Source organism: Alosa sapidissima, chromosome 11 (genome assembly GCF_018492685.1).
Source record: "Alosa sapidissima isolate fAloSap1 chromosome 11, fAloSap1.pri, whole genome shotgun sequence".
Taxonomy (NCBI): domain Eukaryota; kingdom Metazoa; phylum Chordata; class Actinopteri; order Clupeiformes; family Clupeidae; genus Alosa; species Alosa sapidissima.
In genome coordinates, this window is record NC_055967.1 from 22,022,822 (window position 1) to 22,049,637 (window position 26,816).

A 26,816-nucleotide genomic window follows, 5' to 3' on the forward strand; every position below is an offset into this window, starting at 1 on the left:
GCCCTCAACTGATGTTGATGTGTTTTGTCATGTCATTCTGTGTTTTGGCCTGTTGCACCACCCTCCACCCATCTACTAATCACGAAGTCAGTATGTTTCGGCATCCGGGTTGGCAACCTCGAGTCAAGGGGGAGGGGGAGGGGATACACCTCTCTACAGTAATTTGAACGTGATTGCAGTACCAGGCCACAATCTTACATATGGTTCCTTTAAGAAAGTGAAAAAACGTATAGCTTACTTATTTCATAGCCTAATATCTAAAAAAAACACCAAGACCTACGATAGAATGATTGAAATTTCTTATAGGTGATCTAGTATATTTAGTGTTCTCACCAATCTAATATTGACCATAAAATGTCCAATTGCCCTCGTTTAGGAGAGGAAAAGTACATTTGTGCCAGAGAGGTAGTGGTAAAATAAGAGGTGGGTGAACTATGAATTCTGCAATCTCGCGGTATCAGATTTATTAAAAAGGCATTCAGAACATGTTTGATAATGGTGGAGGTTATTGTACAGTATTGGGAATATAGGATAGTATTGGATAATACAGTTTTGAATGTTAAAAGTTAATAAACTCTTTTGAGAGGTGGATAAACTCTAATAAGAAGTGGGTAGGCCTAAACTCTATTTCTGAACTTTCAGAGGTGGATAAACTGTGTTTATTCGCGTTTAGCCTCCACTACATCCTAATTTGCGCTCATAGGCCTATTCCCAGCTTCGTAACAGAAAGTTAATATTTGAATGTAAGCTATACAATGTAGGCTATAGATATTCTATATCATATATAGCCTACACAACCAAGGGACTGAAGTTATCTTCTGAAAGCAAGGCATCTTCATATTTAGTGTTGCGTCGGAGTTGCGTAAAGAGGTGCAGAGTGCGCACCTGTTTGCTTTTTTTGACTGGCAGTGCCCAAGATCAGATGACAGTACGTGAGTTGAATAATGTAGGCTAGAATATAAAGGTAGGCCTAAAGCAAACAATAAAGGACAATGTTTAAGTCATTGGACATTATTGAAAGAAAACGATAGAAAAGATATGCAGAATGAATGAATAATGACCGGCGAACTAGGCTACTTTTTCAGCAAAAACATAGCCTATCCTAAAATAAACGTTAAGCCTACATGACATATCAGGCTTAATTTAGTCCTCTGTTTTGTAGACTAAATCAGCATATTACCCTGGGTCATATTGGAAACGTACAGTAGCCTACTGTACCATAACGTACAGGATTATGCTGTAGGCCTAGGTCTTTCCTTCATAAGGTAGGCCTACCATTTTTTTCTACAAAGTAGGCCTAAATGTTGATTATTCACATTACTGCAAGCAAAAGGAATGAAAGTGAGTAGAGGACAATGGACATGGATGAATACGATCTCTTTCCAGAAAGCCTTGCTTGGAAAAACATAATTAGTTAAGCTATTCGAACTGACGCATATAGTTATGCGTATATGACGCATTTCAGATGGCATAGGCTAGGCCTATACAATGTTTTCAATATATAATTTTACATAGGCTACCGCTTTTAGGCCATTGATTTCATTAAAACATATGCTAATGATATTGATGAGGGGCCAAACAGAAGTGCGACGGCCCAACAGCTGCAGCTACAAGAGAAGATCCCTAACCAATCAGGAGGCCCAACAACTGCGGCTGGACTTACGTGTCCTTCTCCGTGACGTCCAGAATGCTTGTGGGGGCTGCAAGAGGACACATCAGAAATGAGGAATCCATTACAAAGTCAAGAACACAGACGCGTCAGTAGCACAGACAAACAGAAGTTAAGTCAAGAACACAGACTCGTCTCGTAGAAAGACGTTAGTAGCACAGACACACAGAAGTTAAGTCGAGAACACAGACGTGTCTCCATGGTGTTGGTTGACTTCTCACTACTCCTACAGATGCCAGTCACAGCGTTATTCAGCAGTTGTGACTCTCCAACAGCACGTACCATTGTCTGTGATGAACTTGACAATGTCCTTATTGCCGGTGGTTACGGCGTGGTGCAGGAGGGTGCGGCCACAGGTGTCCTGCTCCCCCAGGTCTGCACCGTGTGTGTGAAGCTCCTTGAGCTGGGGAAGAGAAACGCAGAAGTCGGGGTCAGCCCAACCTCAGTCCCCCTCTCGGCACCCACTCCTATAAAACCTCTACAGGGCTCCAGACTAGCTGTTTGTATTGGTTGCACGGGGTGCGCCTAACTTTGTTTGTTTAGGTGTCCCAATTTTTTTTTTTTCACTTTAAAAAGAATGTGAAAGTAATTAGCTTTCATGCTCACGGTTTTAGGCTAGAGGAAAATAGTCGCGCATATAGTCCAAGGATATGCAAGGATTCAAATGCAAATTCATTATGTTTTCTATGTCATTAGATAAAATAAATGTTCAAAAATCTAACAAGTCAAAGAAAATCCTTCTGGGATCATAGAAGAGATAAGTGTCTTGCAATGTTAATTCGTATGATTTTGGTGAGCACTACATGAATGATAGACATGACATGTGAGCTAACAGGATAGTTACCTAGATGGAACGTTCTCAAGATGTGAGAAGTTTGTATAAGTAAGTACTGTATATATACTCTTTTGATTCCCGTAAGGGAAATTTGGTCTCTGCATTTATCCCAATTAGTGGAACACACAGTGAGCTGCCTGCTGGCGCTCGGGGAGCAGTGAGGGGTTAGGTGCCTTGCTCAAGGGCACTTCAGCCATGCCTACTGGTCGGGGTTCGAACCGGCAACCCTCCGGTTACAAGTCCGAAGCGCTAACCAGTAGGCCACGGCTGCCCCTTGTTTGCGTGGTTGTGTAGCTTATTTAGGAAATGTTAACATTAGCCTACTATTATTTGTTGCTGTGTGGCCACAGCATCACTTAAACTAGCAGCCATGTCTCGCTACTTATCACATGATAAGTATCACAGCTGAAGGTTAAAAGCTGTGTGTTTGTGAGTGGAGAAAAGACACATAGGCTATGGGAAGCACTGACTGTCATTCTTAAAAGTATATCGATACTAATAAAATTAGGTATTGTGACGTTTCTAATTTCAGGGTATTGCAATACTTTTGTAGTATTGGTGCACCATGCAACACCAGTCAAAGGAGAACAAAGCTTAGTTTGTGGAGAGACAGCAGATGCGAGGAAAGTCTAGGCACCCTTACGACGTTAGGTGCACCAGTGCGACACAGGAAAAAATTTAGTCGCACCCTTAAAAATTTGGTTGCATGTGCTCTACATCTACAACTGCTGATATCATATCAAACATCAAGCAAGCTGGAGATTCTCCTAACATCCTCACATCCCTAACAGTTCCAAAGTGTATTTTGTGTCAGTCTATATGACTGATACAGTCATAGTCATCAGTCATTGATATTCTTCCCATACATGCTAATGACAGCACATGATGATTAGCACACAGGCACATGATGGCATCCGCATGATGTCAGTCAACATAGTAAACACCTTTACCTTTTCAATGTCATTCTCTCTGATACATTGAATGAGCAACTTCAGCACTTCTGGAAAAGAGCATAGCATACCTGTTAGTCACCCCACACACACACACATACAAACAAACATACTGTAAATGTGTGTGTGAATCTGGCCTCTACCCCAAAACTACCCCCATGCGCCCTTCTGGATGGAAAGGACATTTCATCTAAACAACCCACCCCATCTGGTACTCATCTCTGGAAAACTCAACCCAAAACACAACACCAAAAAAAAGATCGCTCTACCGCACACTGTTGACTTTTACTCGATTTTATTCAAAGCGAACAACGCGTTTCGCATACAGCGTCCTCAGGTTCGCTCAGGTATGGTCTGAGCTCTCAGGTGTGTCTTAATAAAGATGTCTTATTATGGCACACCTATTATGTATGTTCCTGCAATCTACCTGCACCTAACCAGGCTGAGCGTGGATCTTGGTTTGATTCCAAAACACCCTTTAGGAAATCTCCACCCAAAGACCCTTAAGGAAAACTCAACCCAAAGACCCTGTAGAAAAACTCGACCCCAACACCCTTTAGGAAAACGCAACCCAAACACACACACACGCACACAACCTTTAGGATAACTCAACCCAAACACACATACACCCTTTAGAAAAAACTCATCCCAAACACACACACACTCTCTCACAAACACACACACACACACACACAACCTTTAAGATAACTCAACCCAAACACACATACACCCTTTAGAAGAAACTCATCCCAAACACACTCTCACACACACACACACGCACACACCCTTTAGGAAAACTCACAGCAGGGGTATTTCTGTACCTTTTTCAGTGCTGTCACCGTCAGCACTGCAGTAATGCACAAGCCAGTGGGAGAGAGAGAGAGACAGAAAGAAGCATTACTACAGGACATCAGAGATCCACAGTGCTGGCATGTTCCCCCCTGTGCCCTCCATAGAGACTATGTAGAGTTAGTAGTACAGACCATAGATATTAGAAAGCTAGATACCTGTAGTAAGAAATGTTGGCCTTAAAGGTGTTCACCATATATGTGTGTGCTATATTCAACTATTTACTCTTTTGGTGTGCTCTGTGAGCATGTTAAAGAGGGAGATGCTGCTGTAGATTTATGAGGCAACATCTGTGGAATGCCATGTTCAAGGTGTTTGTGCAACCATGCTGCTTGTGTGTGCCTTAGAGAAGGACGCGTAGGCCCCTGCTCCGGCGGGCTGGCGCCCAAGACCTTATCTACTGTCTTGGGGTCAATCTTGACTGGATTCCATAGATGTCGGTTGTTATGGGATACAACCTTATAGATATGGTCAACTGCTTGGGTAACCAAGTCGTAAAATGGTTTGCGTACCATTAATGGAGATGTCATGTCTTGTCTGACTTGTCAGGGGGGTATTAAAAGCGTTTCCTTGTTTGTTGCATCAGACTGCGTCTGTTAGCAACACAACGTAGGTCTCCAGATATTCGTGAATAAAGCACTCTGAGATTTCTGACTCTACTCCCGGCTGGCTAAGATTTCATTTCTCAACAATCTCTAGATTCTACACATTCCTACATACCGCATTACAGAACATGTGTAAATAGCGACGCCATCTTGGTGGGGGAAACAATCACTGGAGGCCAATGAAGGAACATGTGACTGACTGGAAATCAGACAGGTGTCTCTGATTGCCGGCAAGTGTTGCCCATAGACGGTAAAGGTGTTGCTCCCACCAATATGGCGCCCACGTTTACGATGCTACCTAATAGAACTCGACGGACAATGTGGTATCTAGCTTTCTAATATCTGGTACAGACAATTGTGCGGCCGAGACGGTGATGGAGCACCCATGCATACCTTTCCATAGGCCTGAAATTAACCTCTGTGGTGTTAGATCGATGGACATTGACTATCTTAGCTCCCCTCCTTCAAAACAGGACAAGAGAGATGGCAGATGGCAACAGGATGAAAACAGATGGACATTCAGCACAGAAAACACATGTTAACACGGCATGAGTGTGACACACACCAACACACACCAGCCAGCTGAGGACCAGGTTTGAGGGGACCCGGACACACACCGGGTGTGGCGTGAGGGGAGACCCACCTGCACAGGCCGACCTTGGAGCCTGAGGAGATGCTGTGGGTCAGAACCTCAGACGCAGAGCTCTCGCTGGACGTGCGCTTTCGCTGACTGAGCGCCGCAGGGGCCAAAGATCTACAGTAGGCAGGGAGCAGCATCATTACATCACTATACCAGAGGAGGCGCCATGGAGCCTCTACACATCTCTACATTCACCACATAAACATCTCCACACACACCACATAAACACCTCTACATACACCACATAAACATCTCCATATGCATCAGAACGGTCGACTGCACAGTCCTGCTAGTGTAACTGCACTGACTTGTTGCTGGGACTGCACAGTCCTGCTGCCTTTTACATTTTCCATAAGGCACCATCTGCTACACTAACCCCAGCTCGGGAGTCCTGTAAGCTGAGTGGTGTAGTCTATATGATACGCAGGACTACGCAGTATACCCACTTAAAAAGCATCACCATCTCAGTATACCCACTAAAAATAGGCAAGGATACGTATTAACATTTGGGGTTGATCACTACAGCTAACAAGATTACATCGCAGTATAACCACTACAGACTACATCACAGTATACCTACTACAGCTAACTAGACTACATCACAGTATACCCACTACAGCTAACAAGACTACATCACAGTATACCCACTACAGCTAACTAGACTAAATCACAGTATACCCACTACAGCTAACAAGACTACACCACTGGCTATTGGTGTTTGTGCATGTGGTCAGTCTGCAACGGGGATCAGCCAGAGGAAGTGACTCAGAGACTAATATTCATCTGAAACCCCTTGTGTTCCAGCCCTTGGTCTTTGTTACTAGATGAAACAATCTCGTTACACACTCCTTACTGCCTTATGAACAGGAATACTGGAATACAGACTTATACTGGCAACAAGTTGAAGATTCTGGAATATAATCCTCTCTGCTCTTACAGAGTGTTTCAGACAGAGGGTGTACAGATATTTACAGTGTAAGAAAAAATAACTGGTTTGGTGTGTAAATCCTTTCTAGTAGACCCAAATTTGGATTATTTACAGTGTACAAAACACTAATAGGGCCTTTGTAATGTCTGAACTGAAGCCATTAGGTCCTGCACACATAGCTGAGCTCCAGGCTGTCTGATACATTAGAAGACTTCAAAGATCAACAAGCATGCTTCTAAGAATGCCCACTGATACCTGAGGGCAGGGACGAGTCTGATCGACTGGCTGAGCTGCAGCACAGTGAGATAAGCATCTCTCCCAGACGGAGAGGTGAGGGGGCCAGCCCGAGTCTTGTACAGACCCTACACTTCCTGCTCATCAGCCTCAGGCTGCTAATGGGAGAAATTACCTGGACAAGCCCAGGCAGCAGCCCAGATGGTATGGAGGAGCAGCAGTGGCAGGCCCGCCTGTCTCCCTAGCTCTTCCTGTATGTGTACCGGTCTGTCTGTGAGAAGGTGAGAAGTCATTGTCTCCCAGGGGAGACAGAAGCCTAAAGCTCTGAGGGGCACGACACGCTGTCTGGCTGGAACCTCCAGATGAAGATGACTCACTGTCTAGCTGGAGCCTTCTAGCATGAGAACTCTTTTCTAAAGGTGATTATGCATGGGGCAACTATCTGACTAATGTTGCTGGACAACCACATAACCGGTTCCATGTGTTCTGATTAGATGATCATAATAATTTCCCTACTGTTGATTAAGAGAGCAAATGGGGTTCTATGCCAGTGTGAAGCCCCTCCTTGAAACCAGAAACATATACCTCCTCTCTACTCTAAAGGTTTGAGTAAAATGGCTGCTTCCTATTCACATACACATAATCTTTAAGCTTCCTATTCACGGACACACAATCTTTAATGCTTTTCTTGATGTTTTTGGCACACAAATCCAATGTGTCTGATACACGTCCTGCATGCTTGACCAAGAGTGCTGGGTCGGGCTGCTGTGGTGTGGGCTAGCAGGGGTCAGCTAGATTGTGCTCACCTTTGGCCCAGTGAGGAGCCGGAGCAGGACGAAGCAGAAGAGGGGGGAAAGGAGAACTGATCTGCCCGGCTGGAACTCTCCCCACAGGAGTCCACCAAATTAGGCATGCCGGGGGAGGTGCCTACGGTCTCCTTGGTGACCAGCTCTGGGTCAAGGATGAAGAGCTCATCCTGCGATATCTCGGTGATGTAGTTCAGATGTTCCTGAGAGGCACAAACAAACAGAGCAGCACTCAAAACCACACATACACTCTGTCTCTCACTCACACACACATACTTTCTGTCTCTGTCTCTCTCTCTCACACACACACACACACACACACACACACACACACTCTCAAAACCACAGCTGCAAGCAGCATTTTAAATGAGGAGGTGTAGCAATCCCCAACCTGGGCACGATCTATCCGGTAGAATCTGTCAGCCGTTGTAGCTGGAGAGGAATAAAAGAACATCATCAACATATTAGATCACAGGTGTCTTTTAATAACACAGATAGAATTGAACGCATAGACTTTAACACCAACAGACTTTAACACATAGATATTAACACAGATATACTTTAACACAGATAGACTGTAACACATAGACTTTAACAAAGATAGACTTTAACAGAAGGCTGTGTTTGTAACAGCAGTGCTGGTTTCTGAGGAGAGATGTTTTGTGTTGCATTAAAGACGGGAGAGATACCCATCTGCACTTACAGTCCAGGAAGCACCATTTTGGAGACAGCTTCTGGGAAACCACGGCATCTGACCTCATGCTGTCGACCCCCTGCAGAGAGACAAAAACACAGTGTGTGTGTGTGTGTGTGTGAGAGAGAGAGAGGGAGAGAGAATCCTTGTCCCATGTAAACATCAATGCATCACTCCTTCCACCTTATGCACTCTCAATGAGTTCCTTTGTGTATGTGTTGTCACTCTTACTAAAGACTCTCGCTGTGTGTGTGTGTGTGTTTGTGTTTGTGTTTGTGTGTGTGTGTGTGTGTGTGTGTGTGTGTGTGTGTACCTCCTGGAGACTCGTGTGTGTGTGTGTGTGTGTGTGTGTGTGTGTACCTCCTGGAGACTCGTGTGTGTGTGTATGTGTACCTCCCTCCTGGAGACTCACTGCGTGTGTGCGTGCATGCGCGTGCGTGTGTGTGTGCGTATGTGTGTGTATATGTGTGTTTACCTCCCGGAGACAAGTTGTGTGTGTGTGTGTGTGTGGGTGTGTACCTCCTGGAGACTCTCGATGTGAGAGCGACACACCTCCAGATCACTGTCTCCCGGGACAGTAATGATCCCCAGAGGAATGGCTGGGAAAAGAGACATGGAGAGGGACATCTGAGTCAGTGTGTTACACACACACACACACACACACACACCCACGCTCTCTCTCTCTCTCTCTCTCTCTCTTTCACTCACTCACTCACACACACATAAACACACACACACATACACACACACACAACTTGTGTGTCACTCACTCACTCACTGTTGGGGCCATTACTCAAAAAAAGTAATAAGTTACTAGTTACTTCTTTAAATTGTAATGAAATTACTTAACTTGTTGGTTAGAGACCAACTTTACTTTTGAGTTGGTCTCTAACCAGGGTGCAAAATTAGAAAAAATGTGCAATTTCAGGATTCGCATTGGTCAGCTAAAAGTAGTCTATTAGGTCTACTTTCATGCCTAACAATAGCCAGTATGCTTTATGCTGTGTATGCTTGAACATCAGTAAAGCTTTGGGCTTCATTCAGCATTTTGTTCTGCCATCGGAAATGACTCCTCTACATTTGCTGCCTGCATCCTTTCTGTTTTTCGTGTAAAAAACGTTATATACTATGACCTTGAAGTCTTGAGTTAGTGAATTAGGTAAACATTGTTTGCTAGTAACCCACCACAAATAGCCTACAAATTCTGTAATTGTGTGCTCTCCAAACAAAATGTGTCCGTTCAGGCTAGCCAAGTGCGTAGTTCTGAATAAAGTTGAATGAATCAATTTGTTATTGTACAGAAATATAAATAACCTACTGTCATACAGTCACTTGGCTACAGTGCAGTGAAGAGTTGGAAGTATTGCAAATTAATTTACGAACCAGAACATGGGCCATACAGTTGACGAAGCCTCTATTTCTTGTAGCCTGTTAAAAACGTCCGCTAGATTCAACATTCGTTTTTGCAGTAGCCTAGCCTAGGCTACAGATTATTTCTTAAAAGTTACTTCTCCACTGCTGGCTGATTTATTAAAACGGCTGCTTTCTCTTCGTCCTGCGCAAATTCAGCTACAGGTAGTCTGGTAGAGAGCCATTTGAAGAAATTAGCGTTTGCGACAATTGATAATTAGGCTATACTAACTCTGCTAAATTAACTTGAATGCATCAATTTTGAACAAAGTTTAAAATAGGCTACACTGCGCCAGTTGTAGTCTGCATGACCAGTGCTGGCTTAGGCCACTGTTCTGATTTGCGTAGGGGAGGTGTGGAGCAGGGAGCAGGGAGCAGGGAGAATACATGCTCTCTCCTGTGCACACCTCTACAATGAAATAATGTATCTAATCTATATTTTAAATAGGCAGTCACTGCGTGCTGCTATGGAAACAATAAGTCAATATATTAGAGATACAGTGAGAAACGCAGAAACGGATGTTTCAGTTATTCAGTAAGTGTAACTAATTACTGACATTTGAATTGTAATGCATTACCTAACTTTGTTACCCAATAAAGTAACTAAAATACAGTAACGCGTTACTCCCAACACCACACACACACACGCACACAAGCACACATCCACACAGACATAAACAAACAAACACAGAGAAAATGATTCACATAAAAACAGAAAGTGAGTGGGGTGGCTGACTTTCACACACACAAACACACACACACATACACGCTCACAAGACTTGGGCCAGTTGGAGAGAGCTGCATGGGGATCTTCAGCAAAGTCTCTGGTGTTGGGTAGTCAGTGTGGCATAGTTGGAGAATGATAAAGAGCCTCTCTACATGCACACACACACACACACACACACACATACACATGTACAAATGCACACACAAACTCACACACACAAATACACAGATGCACACACAAACTCACACACACACACACAAACACACACACAAATGCACACACAAACTCACACACACACACACACACACACACACACACACACACACACACACACACTCACAGGCCTCCTTCAGCTTGTCTTTGTCGTAGTGCAGAGCCTCGTAGTCGTGCATACTGATGCGGCTCACTTGGATCTGAAGTGTCTCAGGAATAGGCTGCTGACTGTGAAGTAGAGAAATAGAGTACAGTTACACACACCCACACACACACACTAACACACACACACACACAAACACACACAAACACACACACGCATAAACACACACACACTAACACGCACATGCACACGCACCCACACACACACACACACACACAGACTAACACACGCACACTCACACTCACACAGACACACACACACACACACACTAACACAAACACATGCACACAGGCACACGTGTGTGCGCACACACACACACACACACACACACACACACACACACGCACACACTAACGAGCTGCGGAAGTGACACACACACACACATATGCGCACACACACACACACTAACACAGACATACACTAATACATACACACTTGCACACGCACACACACGCACACACACACACACACACACACATGCACACACTAATGAGCTGCGGAAGTGACACACACACACACACATATGCGCACACACACACACACTAACACAGACATACACTAACACATACACATTTGCAAACACACACACTCACACACGCGCACACACACGCACACGCACTTCTGAGACAGGTGAGACACTCATTGAGCTGCGGAAGCGAGACGCACACACACACATATATGTGCACACACGCACTAACACAGACACACACTAACACATACACACTTGCACACACACTCACACTCACACACGCGTGCACACACACTAACACGCGCATACACACTAACACACACACACACACGCACTTCTGAGACACGTGAGACAAGTGAGGGCCACTCACTCATTGAGCTGCAGAAGCGAGACACACACACACACACACTAACACAGAGACACACAGACACACACTAACACATACACACTTGCACACACACATACACTCACACACACACACGCACCCACAAACTAACACACACACACTAACACACACGCGCACACACACGCACTTCTGAGACAGGTGAGACCAGTAAGGGCGACTCACTCATTGAGCTGGGGAAGCGAGATCCTCCTCTTGGTCTTCTGTACCATGTTGGCCTGGTTCCTCAGGCTGATGTGGATGACGGAGGGTTGCAGCTTGCAGGGCTCCCCGTCCACCTGCATGGGGATGGGCTTGGACGTGGTGAGCACAGCGTCACGGCACTGGCACAGCCTCTCGCCGTGGCCTCCGACCTGCAGTGTCGCCTGCGGACACACACACACACACACACACACACACACACACACACACACACACACACACAGATGGAGAGGACACCACTGAGGACATGTCACCAGACACACACCCTAATTAAAGGCCCGTAGGTGTAAAGAGGTGATGTGCTACCAGAGAGGTCATGGTGAAGCCGATGACTTCAATGAAGCCATCGTCGTGGCGCTGCGGCTCAAAGTCGTGGTGCTCACCAGGGTGTCCCCAAGGCATGGTGCCCGCACAGTACCTATACACACACACACACACACACACACAAAAAGAAACTTTCTGTTTCTCTGTCTGTCTGTCAGTTTGAGTGTCTGTTTCTGGTAGAAGGGCTTTTAGAAAACATGTATTACCTGGGAATGTTGAGGAACAAGAGACATTGAAGTTTGAGGTCCTGGACTTTACTGGTGAGATCTGTACCATCACACTAACAGCAGAGGGATCAGAGAGGAGAGGGTCATCACAACAGCAGAGAGAGAGCAGGGGAGGAGAAAAGAGGCGAGAGGAGATCACACTCCAAGAGGTGTGTGTGTGGGGGGAGTTGGGTGGGGTAGCAGGGTCTGATAGAGGACACGGGGTGGCAGAGAGAGGCACATTGAATTCATCATTTGAGGGATGTGCTCTGGCTAACTGCCAAAACAGATAAGGTGTGTGTGTGTGTGTGTGAGTATGGGTGTTGAAGACTAATGATAAATCAAGTATCGTGTGTGTGTGTGCTGAAACAACAGTAGGTCTGTGTGTGTGTGTTATTCACTCACCACCACACTGATGTACTTTGCGAGATCTTTAGAGCTGCGCATCAGGAAGTCTGAGAAGGCAGTCTGAGGTGAACACACACAGACACGGACACGGGACATGAGACACACATGCTGCCATTTGCTGCCATAAAGATAATAACAATTTGAGATGGTTAACACCAACTTACTCCTGCATAGAACATCTTGTTCCGAAAACGGCTGTTAAATTTCTCCGGGTTGGCCTCTGCAGAGGGGCAGAGGGTGATTTGTTTAATACCAATCAATCTAGCAAGCTACTGTAGCTTTCTGCCAGCTAGTTGACACAATTCAGTCAGAATTACTAAGGTTTAGTCTAAAATGATTACGATACCATTGATAGCAGTATTTAGGCAAATAGAGGTTTGAATTAACTTCTACAAAATTAGCAGGCCTACTAGACTCAAAGACCCCGTTTACATTTGTTTTTTGTTTTAGGTGATCCAGTCATATGTGGCCAGTTCACAATTGCCAAGACACATTGTGATCCGATAACTCAAACCACATGCCAAGGTGGTCTGAGACAATTTGACCATACTGTACACAGTATCATCTGTAGTATAAACGTTATATTTGTCCTGGACAATGGAAGTTTTAATGAATGTGACGTTGGCTGTAGCAGACACTAAACACAAGTAGTAAGCAACATCTCTGACTGTACGGCTTGAATACATGTGTAAACAGCGATGTGTCACAGCTGACCACTTTTCTCTGTCAAAGACACATTCTAAACACATATGTAAACAGGCCGAAAGTGAAGAGTGACTGAAACTAACCTCGGGACTCATGGAACTCCAAGGTGACGTGAGCATCAAAGCCCAGGCTGAAGTAGTTGTTGAAGACGTCAATAGGGAGCTGGAAGGGGTGAATTGGGTCAGACACAAGCAAGGACAAGGTCAAGACATCAGGACTTCAACCCCTAACCCTACAGCAGTGAGCATGGACATGCTGTTGAACACTGGGAACAAGTGACCAAGCTCCCTGCGATGACCCAGATATGCAACACAGAGCCTTCACATATATTCAACACAGAGCCTTCACACACATGCAACACAGAGCCTTCACACACATGCAACACAGAGCCTTCACATATATTCAACACAGAGCCTTCACACACATGCAACACAGAGCCTTCACACACATGCAACACAGAGCCTTCACACACATGCAACCTAGAACGTTCACACACATGCAACAGAGAGCTTTCACATATGCAACACAGAGCCTTCACACACATGTAACACAGTCAGCTAGCCTGGTGTAAGGATCCCCATATTGCTATGTGGTGTAGACTTTTACTGATGCTCTTCTCACCATTTATTTAATTTTCTTTCACAGTATACATTTGAATAAACATGAAGAAACAACACCGTAAGAGCTTATGGCCTCATACGGGTCCTTAAACTGTTCCTTTCAATGAACTTTCTTATAGAAGTGCTGTAGTCCTTTTTCCTTACGCTATCCCACATTGGTGGATACTGAAACAAAACTCAGTATAAAAGCCCCCCCACACCTTCTTACTTCATAAAAGTAAAAGGCCTATTCATTCACAAAATAATCATTAAACAAATATTATTATAAGACAGGCAAAATAGAATGTATGAACAGATACATTTCTTAAAATAAAGAACCCTTATGGGGTTATTTAAACCCGGCTCATGTGCAACACAGAGCCTTCCCTCCAGAAGTCAGCTGACCTGGCTGCCTCCAGGCCGATTCTTATCTCTGCAGGTTCACCAGGCTGGCAGTCAGCACAGATTCATCTGGTTCACCCTTGCCAGCCCCAAAGGAAACTAGCTGTATGGTCAGCAGTTTGCTTATGCTGCATGTGATTTTGTACATATCTAAGGATCTACACTAAGTTCCTCCTGAACACTAGGGGGCTCCACCACTCCACCAGTGTGCCTCCCAGCTCGGGGTCAGTCAGCAGTGGGAATCAACTCACCTTGTCTGTCTGGTGCTCGTCCTTCTCTTCCTTACTGATATCCGGGTTCGGCTCCACCTCCAGGTTCCAGCGATCCAGCTGGACGATGTTACCGTCCTCCACATGGGACAGGATCTTTGACACCGGCTCATCCGTGTAACCCTGGGGGAGGCCACCAGCCAGCGTCACATGCTGCTCATGCTGCTAGAGACAGTTCTGCTGTGGTTCTCAACAGTTCTTTTTTTCTTTTTTTTTTAAGTATATTTTTTGGGCTTTTTATGCCTTTAATTAGATAGGATAGTGGAGATTGACAGGAAGTGAGTGGGAGAGAGAGTCGGGGTGGGATCTGGAAAGGACCACGGGGCGGGAATCGAACCCGGGTCGCCGGCGTACGGTGCAGGTGCCCCAGCCAGTCGTGCCACTGCTGGGGCCAAGCTAGAAACAGTTCTGTTAGAAACAGTTCTGCTGTGGTTCTCACATGATCTAGAAACAGTTCTGTTGTGGTTCTCACATGAGCTAGAAAAAGTTCTGTTGTGGTTCTCACATGACCTACAGACAATTATGCCGTGGTTCTCACATGAGCTACAGACAATTCTGCTGTGGTTCTCACATGATCCAGAAACAGTTCTGTTGTGGTTCTTACATGATCTAGAGACAGTGCTGCTGTGGTTCTCACATGATCTAGGGACAATTCTGCTGTGGTTCTCACACGATCTAGGAACAGTTCTGTATAAGTGAATGTAAAGAGGTTCTTTACCCCTCCCCAGTTGAGAGTTCTTGCCAGATCGTTGCCGGTTCCGAGGGGCAGGACAGCTACAGGAGGGCTGATCTGCAGCTGGTCCAGAACCGACAGGATCCATCCCACCTGCAGAGAGAGGTTTCCACAGTTCACCTTGGAGTTCTCCCCACCACTCTCCCACACACACACACACACACACACACACACTCCCACGTCCCTACACCCGTACACTCACACACACACACACAGACACACACACTTAAACCCCCATACACTACCACACACACAGACACACACTCTTCCACCCCCCTCCCCTGTACACTCAAACACACAAACATTCACACACATTCTCTCCCAACCCCTTCCCCCGTACACTCACAAACACACACACACACAGCTCTGACTGGCTGGTTAACCATAACAACAGTCATGGATTTGCCAAGCTTTCTATTTAGCCAAGAGACCGTAGAATAACAATCAAAAGACAATGGTGGCATAAGAATGCCCAGATCCATATATCTTTACATTCCCCCCTGCCACAGAATGCTGTTGCCAAGACACTGCATTGCATTTCACAATTGTTAAAATAATTATATGGACCCTTTCAAGAGAGTTCCATTATCAGCCCCACAAGACTTCCTTTTTAACATTCCATATGTTATCTTAATGCAGAGGAAGTAGATTGGGGCCCAAATAGAACGTTCAAGCATTGTTTTTGTTTACCTTGTTGAAAGGGTCCATATTACCTTTAAAGTACGAATGATACAGACTTTATCTGAGAAGATAAGGAATAGTGAAGATGAGTTTAGTTTGAGTCGCACTTACAGTTCCATCTCCTCCACAAGCCAGAATTCGCAAGTTGGGCACTTTGCGGTATATCTCCAACCTAACAGATAGCAGGTATTAGAACTGAATACATTTATCACAATATCATAGTAAAACTACAAAATCAAATATGCATGTATTAAAAAGACAGAAAAGCACACCCTGTCTTTAGTGTTGTTTTATGTCTGATCTATTTGCTATTTTCAGTCATGTCTTGTCATTGAATCATTGCAATTATGGCACTGAATCCCAAAGCCCAGCCATGAGAGCATTAAGTCTCTTATGGTTGGAGTAGCAGACATTACAACTGACCTGGCCCAGGGAGGATGCTGCCTGTCTGAGACAGTGTGTGAATCAGTGTGAGTAAGCAGCAACATGAGAGACTATCCTAACCCTGCTGAGAACGCTTATGCTTTATGCTTATGCTGGTAGCTGGTTTTAGCTTGTTTTAGCTGGTCTTTGCTGGTTTTCTCCCAGCTCCTGCTGGTCTTTGCTGTTGTAGCTGGTTGGGCCACCAAGTGGACATACTGGCGTGACCAGCCTGTAATGGGATACAGCTGGTATAAGATGGTCATGCTAAGCTTGACATTGGTGTAAAATGGTCAGGCTGGTTTGCTAGAATGACCAACATAAGCTGGCATAGCCAGTTAAACCAGCAATGTAAGACCAGCTAAAATGACCAGCTTGAGGTAGTACGACAAGCAAAACCAGCTGAATTACCATCGTAAGCGGGATAAACCAGCTGAAGGTATTTTTTTACAAGAGTTTTGCTGGTCTAGCTGGTCAACCATCATAGAGTGGTCAAACAAGCTGTTTAACAAACTGGTCAACCAGCAAACCTGGTCATGCTGTTTTTTTCAGCTGGGTAGTGATTCATCTGTTACCAGGGCCTTGCTGTTAACCTAGGTCAGTTGGTCAGAATGTTTAGTGCTCATAGTGGGCTAGAGGGTCCTAAGTGGGCACATGTAGCCTCAGAAGCACGAGAGGAGGAAAGGAACCGATGCCACTGAAAGCTCTTGAGACTTGGCGTCAACGCAGGTTGTTGGTCTGTGTAATACTGCAGTATCAAAGTAACTCACCCATCCTTTGGTCCCCCCAGACTGAGGTCAAACACTTGACGAGGGTTCAAGTACCACATGAAAGATCGAATGATTTTGGTTCCCTTAAAGAGCCAGTAAAGAATGACATTAACCGTAGTTCTATCATCTATAACATTTCATGAAAAATTCTAACAAGTACAGTACAAGTTAGGACATGTAATTTGAACATGAAATGGATGCTGTGGCAACTATAAGATGCTCACCTGATTTCCTCCACTCTTTGGGTTGATGAACACAAGCAGAGGCTTCATATGTTGGGAGGGGATGGGCTTGATGAAGAAGTGTTTCCATTTCCCTTCCTATGTTACAGTAACCACATACATAGGGTTACACGTCTTGCTACACACACACACACATAGGTTTAAAGTTACAAAACACATATATATATATATATATAAGTTTGAAGTTACCAAACACACGTATACTGTATGTTTAAAGTTACCAAATAAAGTTTACAGTTACAGTACCAAACACAGTTATACACAACGTGGGTGCTTAACATGCTTAACAGTTTCTTAGTGTCAGTTAATTCATTCTTACCTCAACTCCCTTCTTAACAGCCTTGGGTTTCACTGACCTCTTCTTCTTCTTGCTGGACTTTATGGAAGCCTAGAAACATGAAACATACAGTAACACACATAGCACATATTACACACAGTGACTCCTTATGTGTGAGGGCCCCTGTCTACTGCCCCCTGGTGGTTGATTTCAGTGCCTTCAGCAGATCACATATTGGGACTGCTGGTTCTGTGGGTTCGCTGGGTTAGCAGCTGTGACTCTATGGTGCAGCTGTGAGACTATGGTCTCCTGTGTCTCTAGGTTAGCTGGGTTAGCCGCTGTGACTCCTGTGTCTCTAGCTTAGCTGGGTTAGCCACTGTGACTCCTGTGTCTTAGCCACTGTGACTCCTGTTTCTCTGAGTTAGCTGGGTTAGCTTGTGTTACTTGTGTGTCTCTGGGTTAGCTGCTTTGACTTCTGTGTCTCTGGGTTTGTTGCTGTGACCCCTGTTTAAGCTCACACCCACCCACGTTGACTAGCCCTGTCTATGGAGTACTGACTAGTTGACTAAATGTAGGACACTGCTAGTTGACTAAGCAGAGCTGCCAACCCTCACACATTTGATTGGTGTAAGAGGGCGTGGAGCCAATCAAATGAATGAATCTCACTCTCAATGTGTGAGAGTTGGCAGCTCTGATAATGTAGAACATGAGTGCTATAGCGTTGGCTGTATAGTACCTTGCGGACACGGATGATCCAGGTCGGGGGCACAATCACAGAGGCGTGAGCCCCCAAGGAGCATGGCTCCTCAATCTGCTGCAGCATGAAACAGCTGACTTTGTTATGGTACTGCAGAAAACACACATACACACACACAAACACACAATGTTATGATGGCACTGCAGAACAAGGACAGAAAACGTTACTGTGATACCGTACAACAGAATAGAAAGGTACTATGTTAGAGTTAGGGTCCTGGGTGTCTGTGAGTACTACAAATGAGAACGATACTGTGTTAGAGGTGTGTGTGTGTGTGTGTGTGTGTGTGTGTGTGTGTGTGTGTGTGTGTGTGTGTGTGTGTGTGTGTGTGTGTGTGTGTGTGCATACGTACTGCCTGTTTGCACCAAGAGCAACTGATGGCAACAATGTCTTTACTGTGAAACGCAAACTTCTGTTGAAAACCCTATGGAAGCAGAAGCAGATATAAGAGCTAAAACATTTATACTGTATTATATACAGCAGAAGTCAGTCATAGACACACACACACACACACACACACATACACACACACACAGGTGTGCTCTTACACGACCACATTGCACACACACATGCACACACTGCACACACACACACACACACACACACACACACACACTCTCTCTCTCTCTCTTACCCAGCCACACTGCACACACACATACACACACACACACACACACTCTCTTACCCGGCCACACTGCCTACATTTTCCATCTTGACGCCTCCGGTGCACCCAGTGATGACGCACCACACTTGGCTGAGACAGAACACACACTCATCATCAATCATCATCATCATCATCATCAATCATCATCATCATCATCATCATCAATCATCATCATCATCACCATCATCATCATCATCATCAATCATCATCATCAAGTTCAACCCTAGTCTTAGTGCATGAACACACTCAGACAGACACTAAGATCATGCAGGTCAATAAAACACTCATTTATACATAATATGTAGTGTGTTCCAATAGAAACTGAATATTTTGTTTCAAATACTTCAGGAAAACGTGTGTGTGTGTGTGTGTGTTCAGATATCAGTTTGGAGCATCCCTGTAGAATGTGTGTGTGTGTGTGTGTGTGTGTGTGTGTGTGTGTGTGTGTGTGTGTGTGTGTGTGTTTTTATGCGGTCACAGTTCATCACCTCTCGGATATTTCTAGTTGCTGGATCCCTGAAAGATGGTTTACACCTGAAGTTGATCTACATGGAGAAAATATTCAGAAACTCAGTTCACAGACGCATCCACCATCAATAGCAACAACAATAAGAAGAAGATGAGGACGAGGAGCATATTGGAAGTAAACAGAGATGAAGAGAGGATAAACATTGAGCACAGTTTGTAATGTAAATTGGCATAAAGAGCACAGCTTGCTCAGAGGTACCTTCTCTAGCTGCTCCATGCAGTCGGTATGAACAGCGATTTTGCAGGCAGCACATTTGTAGCGAGTCATGGATTTTTGCTGTTTAAAGGAAAAGATTTTTAATTTATTGTGTTGTCATCCAGTGATGTTTGGTACTAAACATAGAAAACAGAAACATTTTCAAACCCATGAGTTGTGCGTTTTTGAGCTGGTAAATGTTTGGGTAGGTGAAAGTGGGTGCAGAAAGTTCATGTTGACTGTTAGAAATTGACCTCCTGCTTTCCCCACCAGAGGGCAGGCCTGCACTGAGCTCTCAAGCTATTTCAAGACACTCACTCGCTCAGGCAGTCAGCTCCCTTCCTCCCTCCCTGATTTCTAAACTCTCACTCACTCATTTGCTTGCTCTGTCAGTCACTCGCTCAATCAAAAACTTACTCACTCACTCTCTTTCTCAATCAAACACTCACTCACTCACTCAATCAAACACTCACTCACTCACTCGATCAAACACTCACTCACTTAATCAAACACTCACTCACTCACTCAATCAAACACTCACTCACTCACTCAATCAAACACTCACTCACTCAAACACTCAATCAAACACTCACTCACTCACTCAATCAAACACTCACTCACTCACTCAATCAAACACTCACTCACTCACTCGATCAAACACTCACTCACTTAATCAAACACTCACTCACTCAATCAAACACTCACTCACTCACTCAATCAAACACTCACTCACTCAAACACTCAATCAAACACTCACTCACTCACACTCTTACTCTCACTCTCACTCTCACTCTCACTCTCACTCTCACTCTCACTCTCTCACTCTCTCACTCACTCACTCACCCATTCATTCTCTCACTCAAACAGTCACTCACTCAAACAGTCACTCACTCACACACACACTCACTCTCACACACTCTCACTCACTCAACCATTGACTTATTCATTCACTGACTCACTTAGCCACTCACCAAGGACTTGGCGAAGCAGTACTGCTCTCCCACGTAGCAGAAGTCCCCCGTAACGCTGCTCTCAAACCAGACATGCTGGCCGTAGGTGGCACTTTCCTGCCCAACAGAGCAGAGAGTAGGGTCATAACTAACACTAACATGAGACACTGGACTCCCTCTAACTTAAGGAGGACTAGGACCCAACCCCCTTATGGATACTAGGTTAGGGTTAGTTAGATGTTATGATAATAAAATAATAACAGGGTCAATCTTACGGAGTGTATGTGTGTTGTGGGTAAGAGGTTGGGGTTGGCTGTGGTTGGACTAGGTTGGGTGGAGTTGGGTGCTCTGCTATGGTGGGTGAGGATTTGGACTGGGTTGGGTGGGGTTTGGTACTCTGGTATGGTGGATGAGGGGTTGGACTGGGTTGGGTGGGGTTGGGTGCTCTATATGGTGGGTGAGGGGTTGGCTGTGGTTGGACTGGGTTGGGTGGGGTGCTCTGGTATGGTGAGTGAGGGGTTGGGTGGGGTTTGGTACTCTGGTATGGTGGATGAGGGGTTGGACTGGGTTGGGTGTGGTTGGGTGCTCTGAAACCTACGGTCCAGTCGACGGTGCTGCAGATCTCCTGAGGGCTGTTGCCCTTGGCTGGCAGAGTGGCGCTGGACTGGGCTGATGGCTGGACAGACTTGCCGATGGCTTTCCTGAGAGGAAGATAAAGCAAAGGGCTTTTAAAGAGTCCCCCACTACAGCTCTAGGACGCAGTGAAAACACAGCTAACCTTTTTTCTCACACACGCTTAAAAAGATAACAACTTCACATCTTTTTGATGCATATTTTATAAGCTGTACTGGTATGATCTTCAATCAATCTGCATTGTGTATTGGCACATACAGGTCTGTACCACTCCAGGTAAAAACGCTTTCACAGCACCACCATGACGACATCTGACCGATTCCATATTGTTGAAATGGCTATAATAAACTTGAACTTTATTATCGGAACGTCACATATTACCAACCGTCCCGTATGTCCAACCTCTTACGTGTAAGTGTCACTTAATATTCATTTCTATACAAACCAAGACAGATTCCTAAAGAAACGCAAGCAACCACACCATAAGTTTATCTAAATTAGTATGTACTGTACCAAAAATGACATTTTATCGTGACTCGAAGAGCTGTAAACAGTCTTGTAAGGCTGCATGTACAAATCTGCTTGAAGCTCCAGTGGAATTTTGAAATTGCGACAAGAAATCTCGGGCTAACCGTTGATGTGCTGTAAGAAAGGTTGGGAATAGGCACCCACCAGCCCAGCACTAAACTCCGAGCGTGGTACACAAAATCGGATATTTCAGGTAGTAAAAACCCCGGTAAGAACCAAACTAGATTTTGATCAAATCTACACACCTATGGCTACTGAAAAATGTAAGGTTCATTTATCAAATGTTATTTTGAAGTATTAAAAAACATCGTTGTTTTAGAATTTTCGAATGAAATGGTTGGTAATTAGCACATTTACGATATATTATTGAACTTGAATATTGAATATTGAATTTGTAAATTGGACCAAGGGTTTTTAAGTTATGTGAGCAGACACACACTCACACACACACACACTCATGTTTGTGAACAGTAACTGCACCAGTTTATTCTGGATGCCTGTCTTGTAGGAGTTTTACAAGCCCACATGCCTCGTCTGTAAGCACAGATCAGTACAATAGCACTGCATAGATATACTGCACTCTTACATAACCCTCACATGTGTGGCCTGGAAGTACCGTGCAGGGTAGTCGCACAGCAACATTATTTTGTTAGTTTTACAGTTCCAATATTTGACAATGGCTAATCACAGGAAATACGGGTCCAGACCTGAAGAGCACCAAATATGGGTGGAGATCTAAAGAGCATCTTTATTCTTGCACTGTTGCACTGTTGGACTTACTTATTTACACACTCACTTACATAGAGCACCTTACCATGCATACAGAATCACAGGCCTAGTCCCTGCCCTGTCACTGCAAGCACCTCATGCTTAATCATCCTTAAGCACACTATGTGGATATTTGATTTAGTTTTATTTAGTATATTTAATATATTTTTTTATTCTGTCTTTATTGTTCAGTGGTGTTTTTTTAATATTATATATTTACTTATATTACTTTTTCTGCTGTAAGTGCATGTTGTGTGTGATGTCTGTATGCTACTTAGACCTTGATTTTCCCCTTTGGGATCAATAAAGTATCTATCTATCTATCTATCTATATATCTATCTATCTATCTATCTATCAGATTAAAATCCCATCCCATCTTGTGTCGCTGACATGCTTTGAACTTGATAAACCCTAGATGGCCTCCCCCTGAACATATTAACTTTATACAGTAGTTTCCCATGTATTAAACGCAGCCGTGTATTCATCTCCGTGCCCAATAGCCCAGTGGATCAGAATGAATGAAGGAAATGCATGTATAGCTCACCCTGTGTATTAACCTCATAGCTGAAGAAATTTTGCAACATCAATGTATAAACCTTAGTTAATAGTCGGGAAATGATGGTAAAGGAGAGCTGTGGCAAAAAAGGTGGCATCCATAAGCACCCATAGGTCCTACTCTCATCTCTCTCTCTCCCCCTCATTTCCTGGTGAAGATGGAACCACCACACAACCTCCTCCTGAAGCTGCTTGAACCTCAGCACTGCTTGTGTGGTGTGCAGATCTCTGGTGGTGGCAAACTTGAGATATCACGCTCATCCTCAGCTTTTTGCATCCCCCTTGATGCCTCCCCCCCCCCCCCCCCAGTGTAAAGACCTGAGGCCTAGCAACAGGCCTAGCAACAGGCTGAGAGATCAATGCCATTGATGAGTCCGAAAGAGGCGGCAGCACCTCTGTTTATCTGCTAATGAGCGTCCTCAGTGCAAGTCTGTCACACCTCCCCTCTCTCCTCACACCACTACCATTACTATATCTGACTCATCACACAACTACGACTACATCATTCCCCATCACACACAACTACGAATACAACACACATAACTACAACTATATGATACATTCCCCATCACACACAACTAAGACTACAACATTCCCCATCACACACAACCACAACTACATCATTCTCCGTCACACACAACTAGGACTACATTCCCCATCACACACAACCACAATTACAACTACAGTACATCATCACAAACAACTACATCATCATACACAATTAAAACATCCCCCATCACAACAACCACCCTATCACATAACTACAAAACCCCCATCACAACAACATCAACCATCACACACAACTCCAACCACAACCTCCACTCCATCACACACAACTACAAAACCCCCATCCCAACAACAACTACAACATCCCCCATCACTACAGCATCAACCATCACACACAACTACAAAAAAAACCCATCACAACTACAACATCCACTCCATCACACACAACTACAGCATCCACCCCCCTGTCGATTTCCCCCACCCTCTACATCACTTCTCACAGACAGCAGACAGACAGAAGTCTCAGTGTCAGATAAATGTGGTGTTGGGGTGTTTCCATTTCATACTTCCAGCAGTATAAGACATGATATGAACATCATTCTCTCACAGTCTCTCTCCTAGAAATTATTTTTGCTCACTGCTGCTATCAGAGCTGCAGGTGAAATTTACACATCTGATGACAACGCTCCCATGCCCACATGTGATAGCTCACAGCCAAAGGACCAGCAGGAAACAGAGCCCTGATATTGGATTTTGCTTGTTTAAGAAATAGAATGTGTCTTCATGAGTGTCAGAGTCATTTGCAAGCTGCAGACAACAGGGAACCAAAATTAAGCTGTTCTGCTGCCACCACACAGGCAGTGAGGAGGTTCTGCTGCCCCCACACAGCCAGTGAGGAGGTTCTGCTGCCCCCACACAGGCAGTAAGGAGGTTCTGCTGCCCCCAGTGAGGAGGTTCTGCAGCCACCATACAGGCAGTGAGGAGGTTCTGCTGTCCCCACACAGGCAGTGAGGAGGTTCTGCTGCCCCCACACAGCCAGTGAGGAGGTTCTGCTGCCCCCACACAGGCAGTAAGGAGGTTCTGCTGCCCCCAGTGAGGAGGTTCTGCAGCCACCATACAGGCAGTGAGGAGGTTCTGCTGTCCCCACACAGGCAGTGAGGAGGTTCTGCTATCCCCACACAGGCAGTGAGGAGGTGAAGAATTAGACTCGAGTCAAAGTGCACGTGCTGCACACACTAATTTTGTTCTAAAGGAGTCTGTTCTCCCCTAACTTTAACAAAACACTGAATGGTGAACTGTACAGGTAGGATATAATGAACAATGGGATATAGTTTTAAGGAAACATCTGCTTTGTTAACAAGTGTGTGTCCCTGATAAAATGCAGTGGTAAGGTTGGTGTGTGATGTGATTTGGGAGGGCATGGTTATGGTGTGGTGTGGTTTGGGAGGGTATGGTTATGGTGTGGTGTGGTTTGGGAGGGCATGGTTACGGTTCAGTAACATACGAGAGAAACCCCCTCCAGGACTCCAGACTCGGGTCGTAATAAGCGCCCAGCAGGGGGCTAATGTTGCCATGGCACCCAGAGATCCGCCGGCATGCTGAGTTGCGACGACTCGGCAACGGCAGGCCCCTCCCAGGCCACGGGCTTCCTGCCTTAGAGATGGTAGAGACACGGCGCTGTCTGTGCTGGCTGCCACGGTAACCATGTCCATTACTGACACCACTTGCGGTCACAATAAGCGAAGAGTTGCGTCGCAGGCAGCGTGGGGCGCGAATTAGCGGTCGGGTGGACACACACTCCATTAGTGTGGCCAGTGGCTGGCTCTCCCTCCGTCTCCACACCGATGTGTCCTCAAACTCCCGGTCCGACACCTCCACGTCCGAGCCGGCGCTGTCCTCTGATTGGCTGGTGGAACCTGTGAGGTCACTGTCGCTGCCGCCCTGTGGACTGCATCCGGCCTTCAGCTCCACCTGCTGCTCGGCCACGGGTGGCTGCGCACCCTCATCCTCCTCGCTCATCTGGATGACGCTGGCCAGCAGCATGGATGGCCCCAGCAGGTGTGTGTGGATGGTGCGCATGCGGCCGGCTAGCCTGCGGCGCACAGCGAAGCGGGGGTTGGCACTAGGGGTGGTGGTGCTGGAGCGCCGGCGGCCGCTGCCTGCCCTGATGGTACGCGTGGGCGCGGGACAGTGCCCCCTGGAGGTGATGAGGGCCCCCTGCAGCTGAACGCTAGAACGACGTCTCTGTGTGAGGGCGGACGAGGGCAGGCCCACGCTGGACCGCCGGCGGGCACGGCTGGTCGCCACGGCGACGCTGGGCCGTCTGAGCCTGTTAAACTCCTCCTCCTCGGGTTCACCACCCGGCTTCCTCTTAAAATGGCGTCTGAAAAAGGTGTCCATGCTGGTGGGACACGACTGGCTCGCGGCACACTGTGGCAACACCTCACAACAATCTGTGGACGCCACACACATGCATCAGCTGAGTTAGTAAACTCACTACCACTTCACAGTAACATCACACAACACCCACTACCGCCCCCTACACATCAGCCAAGTTACTACACCCACTACCGGCCCCTACACATCAGCTGAGTTACTACACCCACTACCGCCCCCTTCATATCAGCCAAGTTACTACACCCATTACCGCTCCCTACACCAATAGTATCCGGCTGCAGAGCCACAGACCATATAGCAACCAATCTACCACAGCGGATCTAGCAGCTGGCTCACGCATGTGCTGATTTTCTTTTTAACTCACTCATGCGCTGATGTTCTACCTAGCTAATAGCTTACGCTAACGTTAAGTTAACATCAATTAAGTATCAACTTTTAATGGTCCTTTACAGAGAATGGATGAAAATTTGCGATTTGGTCACTTTATTTGTCATGCTCGA

General features: G+C 45.6%; 1 protein-coding gene across 9 annotated transcripts in view; it reads right to left on the minus strand.

Moving 5' to 3' along the window:
• Window positions 1–26,816, minus strand: part of dgkzb (diacylglycerol kinase, zeta b) — a 48,229-nt gene that overhangs the window by 2,976 nt on the left and 18,437 nt on the right. For 2 of the 9 annotated variants that reach the window (XM_042110635.1, XM_042110639.1), the window contains exons 2-32: window positions 25,424–26,372; window positions 21,526–21,628; window positions 20,949–21,044; window positions 19,981–20,058; window positions 19,742–19,798; window positions 19,275–19,343; window positions 18,942–19,013; window positions 18,569–18,679; window positions 17,875–17,943; window positions 17,538–17,633; window positions 17,314–17,396; window positions 16,235–16,295; window positions 15,428–15,535; window positions 14,692–14,832; window positions 13,523–13,601; window positions 12,899–12,954; window positions 12,732–12,794; window positions 12,327–12,400; window positions 12,103–12,214; window positions 11,761–11,960; window positions 10,688–10,788; window positions 8,730–8,809; window positions 8,220–8,289; window positions 7,908–7,948; window positions 7,517–7,719; window positions 5,474–5,662; window positions 5,302–5,370; window positions 4,276–4,301; window positions 3,455–3,504; window positions 1,952–2,072; window positions 1,664–1,700 (exon numbers count right to left, since the gene is read on the minus strand). In XM_042110635.1, the coding sequence (XP_041966569.1) occupies window positions 1,664–1,700; window positions 1,952–2,072; window positions 3,455–3,504; window positions 4,276–4,301; window positions 5,302–5,370; window positions 5,474–5,662; window positions 7,517–7,719; window positions 7,908–7,948; window positions 8,220–8,289; window positions 8,730–8,809; window positions 10,688–10,788; window positions 11,761–11,960; window positions 12,103–12,214; window positions 12,327–12,400; window positions 12,732–12,794; window positions 12,899–12,954; window positions 13,523–13,601; window positions 14,692–14,832; window positions 15,428–15,535; window positions 16,235–16,295; window positions 17,314–17,396; window positions 17,538–17,633; window positions 17,875–17,943; window positions 18,569–18,679; window positions 18,942–19,013; window positions 19,275–19,343; window positions 19,742–19,798; window positions 19,981–20,058; window positions 20,949–21,044; window positions 21,526–21,628; window positions 25,424–26,372 (3,664 nt within the window). Of the gene's footprint in view, window positions 1–1,663; window positions 1,701–1,951; window positions 2,073–3,454; window positions 3,505–4,256; window positions 4,302–5,301; window positions 5,371–5,473; window positions 5,663–7,516; window positions 7,720–7,907; window positions 7,949–8,219; window positions 8,290–8,729; window positions 8,810–10,687; window positions 10,789–11,760; window positions 11,961–12,102; window positions 12,215–12,326; window positions 12,401–12,731; window positions 12,795–12,898; window positions 12,955–13,522; window positions 13,602–14,691; window positions 14,833–15,427; window positions 15,536–16,234; window positions 16,296–17,313; window positions 17,397–17,537; window positions 17,634–17,874; window positions 17,944–18,568; window positions 18,680–18,941; window positions 19,014–19,274; window positions 19,344–19,741; window positions 19,799–19,980; window positions 20,059–20,948; window positions 21,045–21,525; window positions 21,629–25,423; window positions 26,373–26,816 lie in introns of those variants that run through there. The other 7 variants (XM_042110637.1, XM_042110636.1, XM_042110643.1 and 4 more) reach the window with 7 other exon arrangements.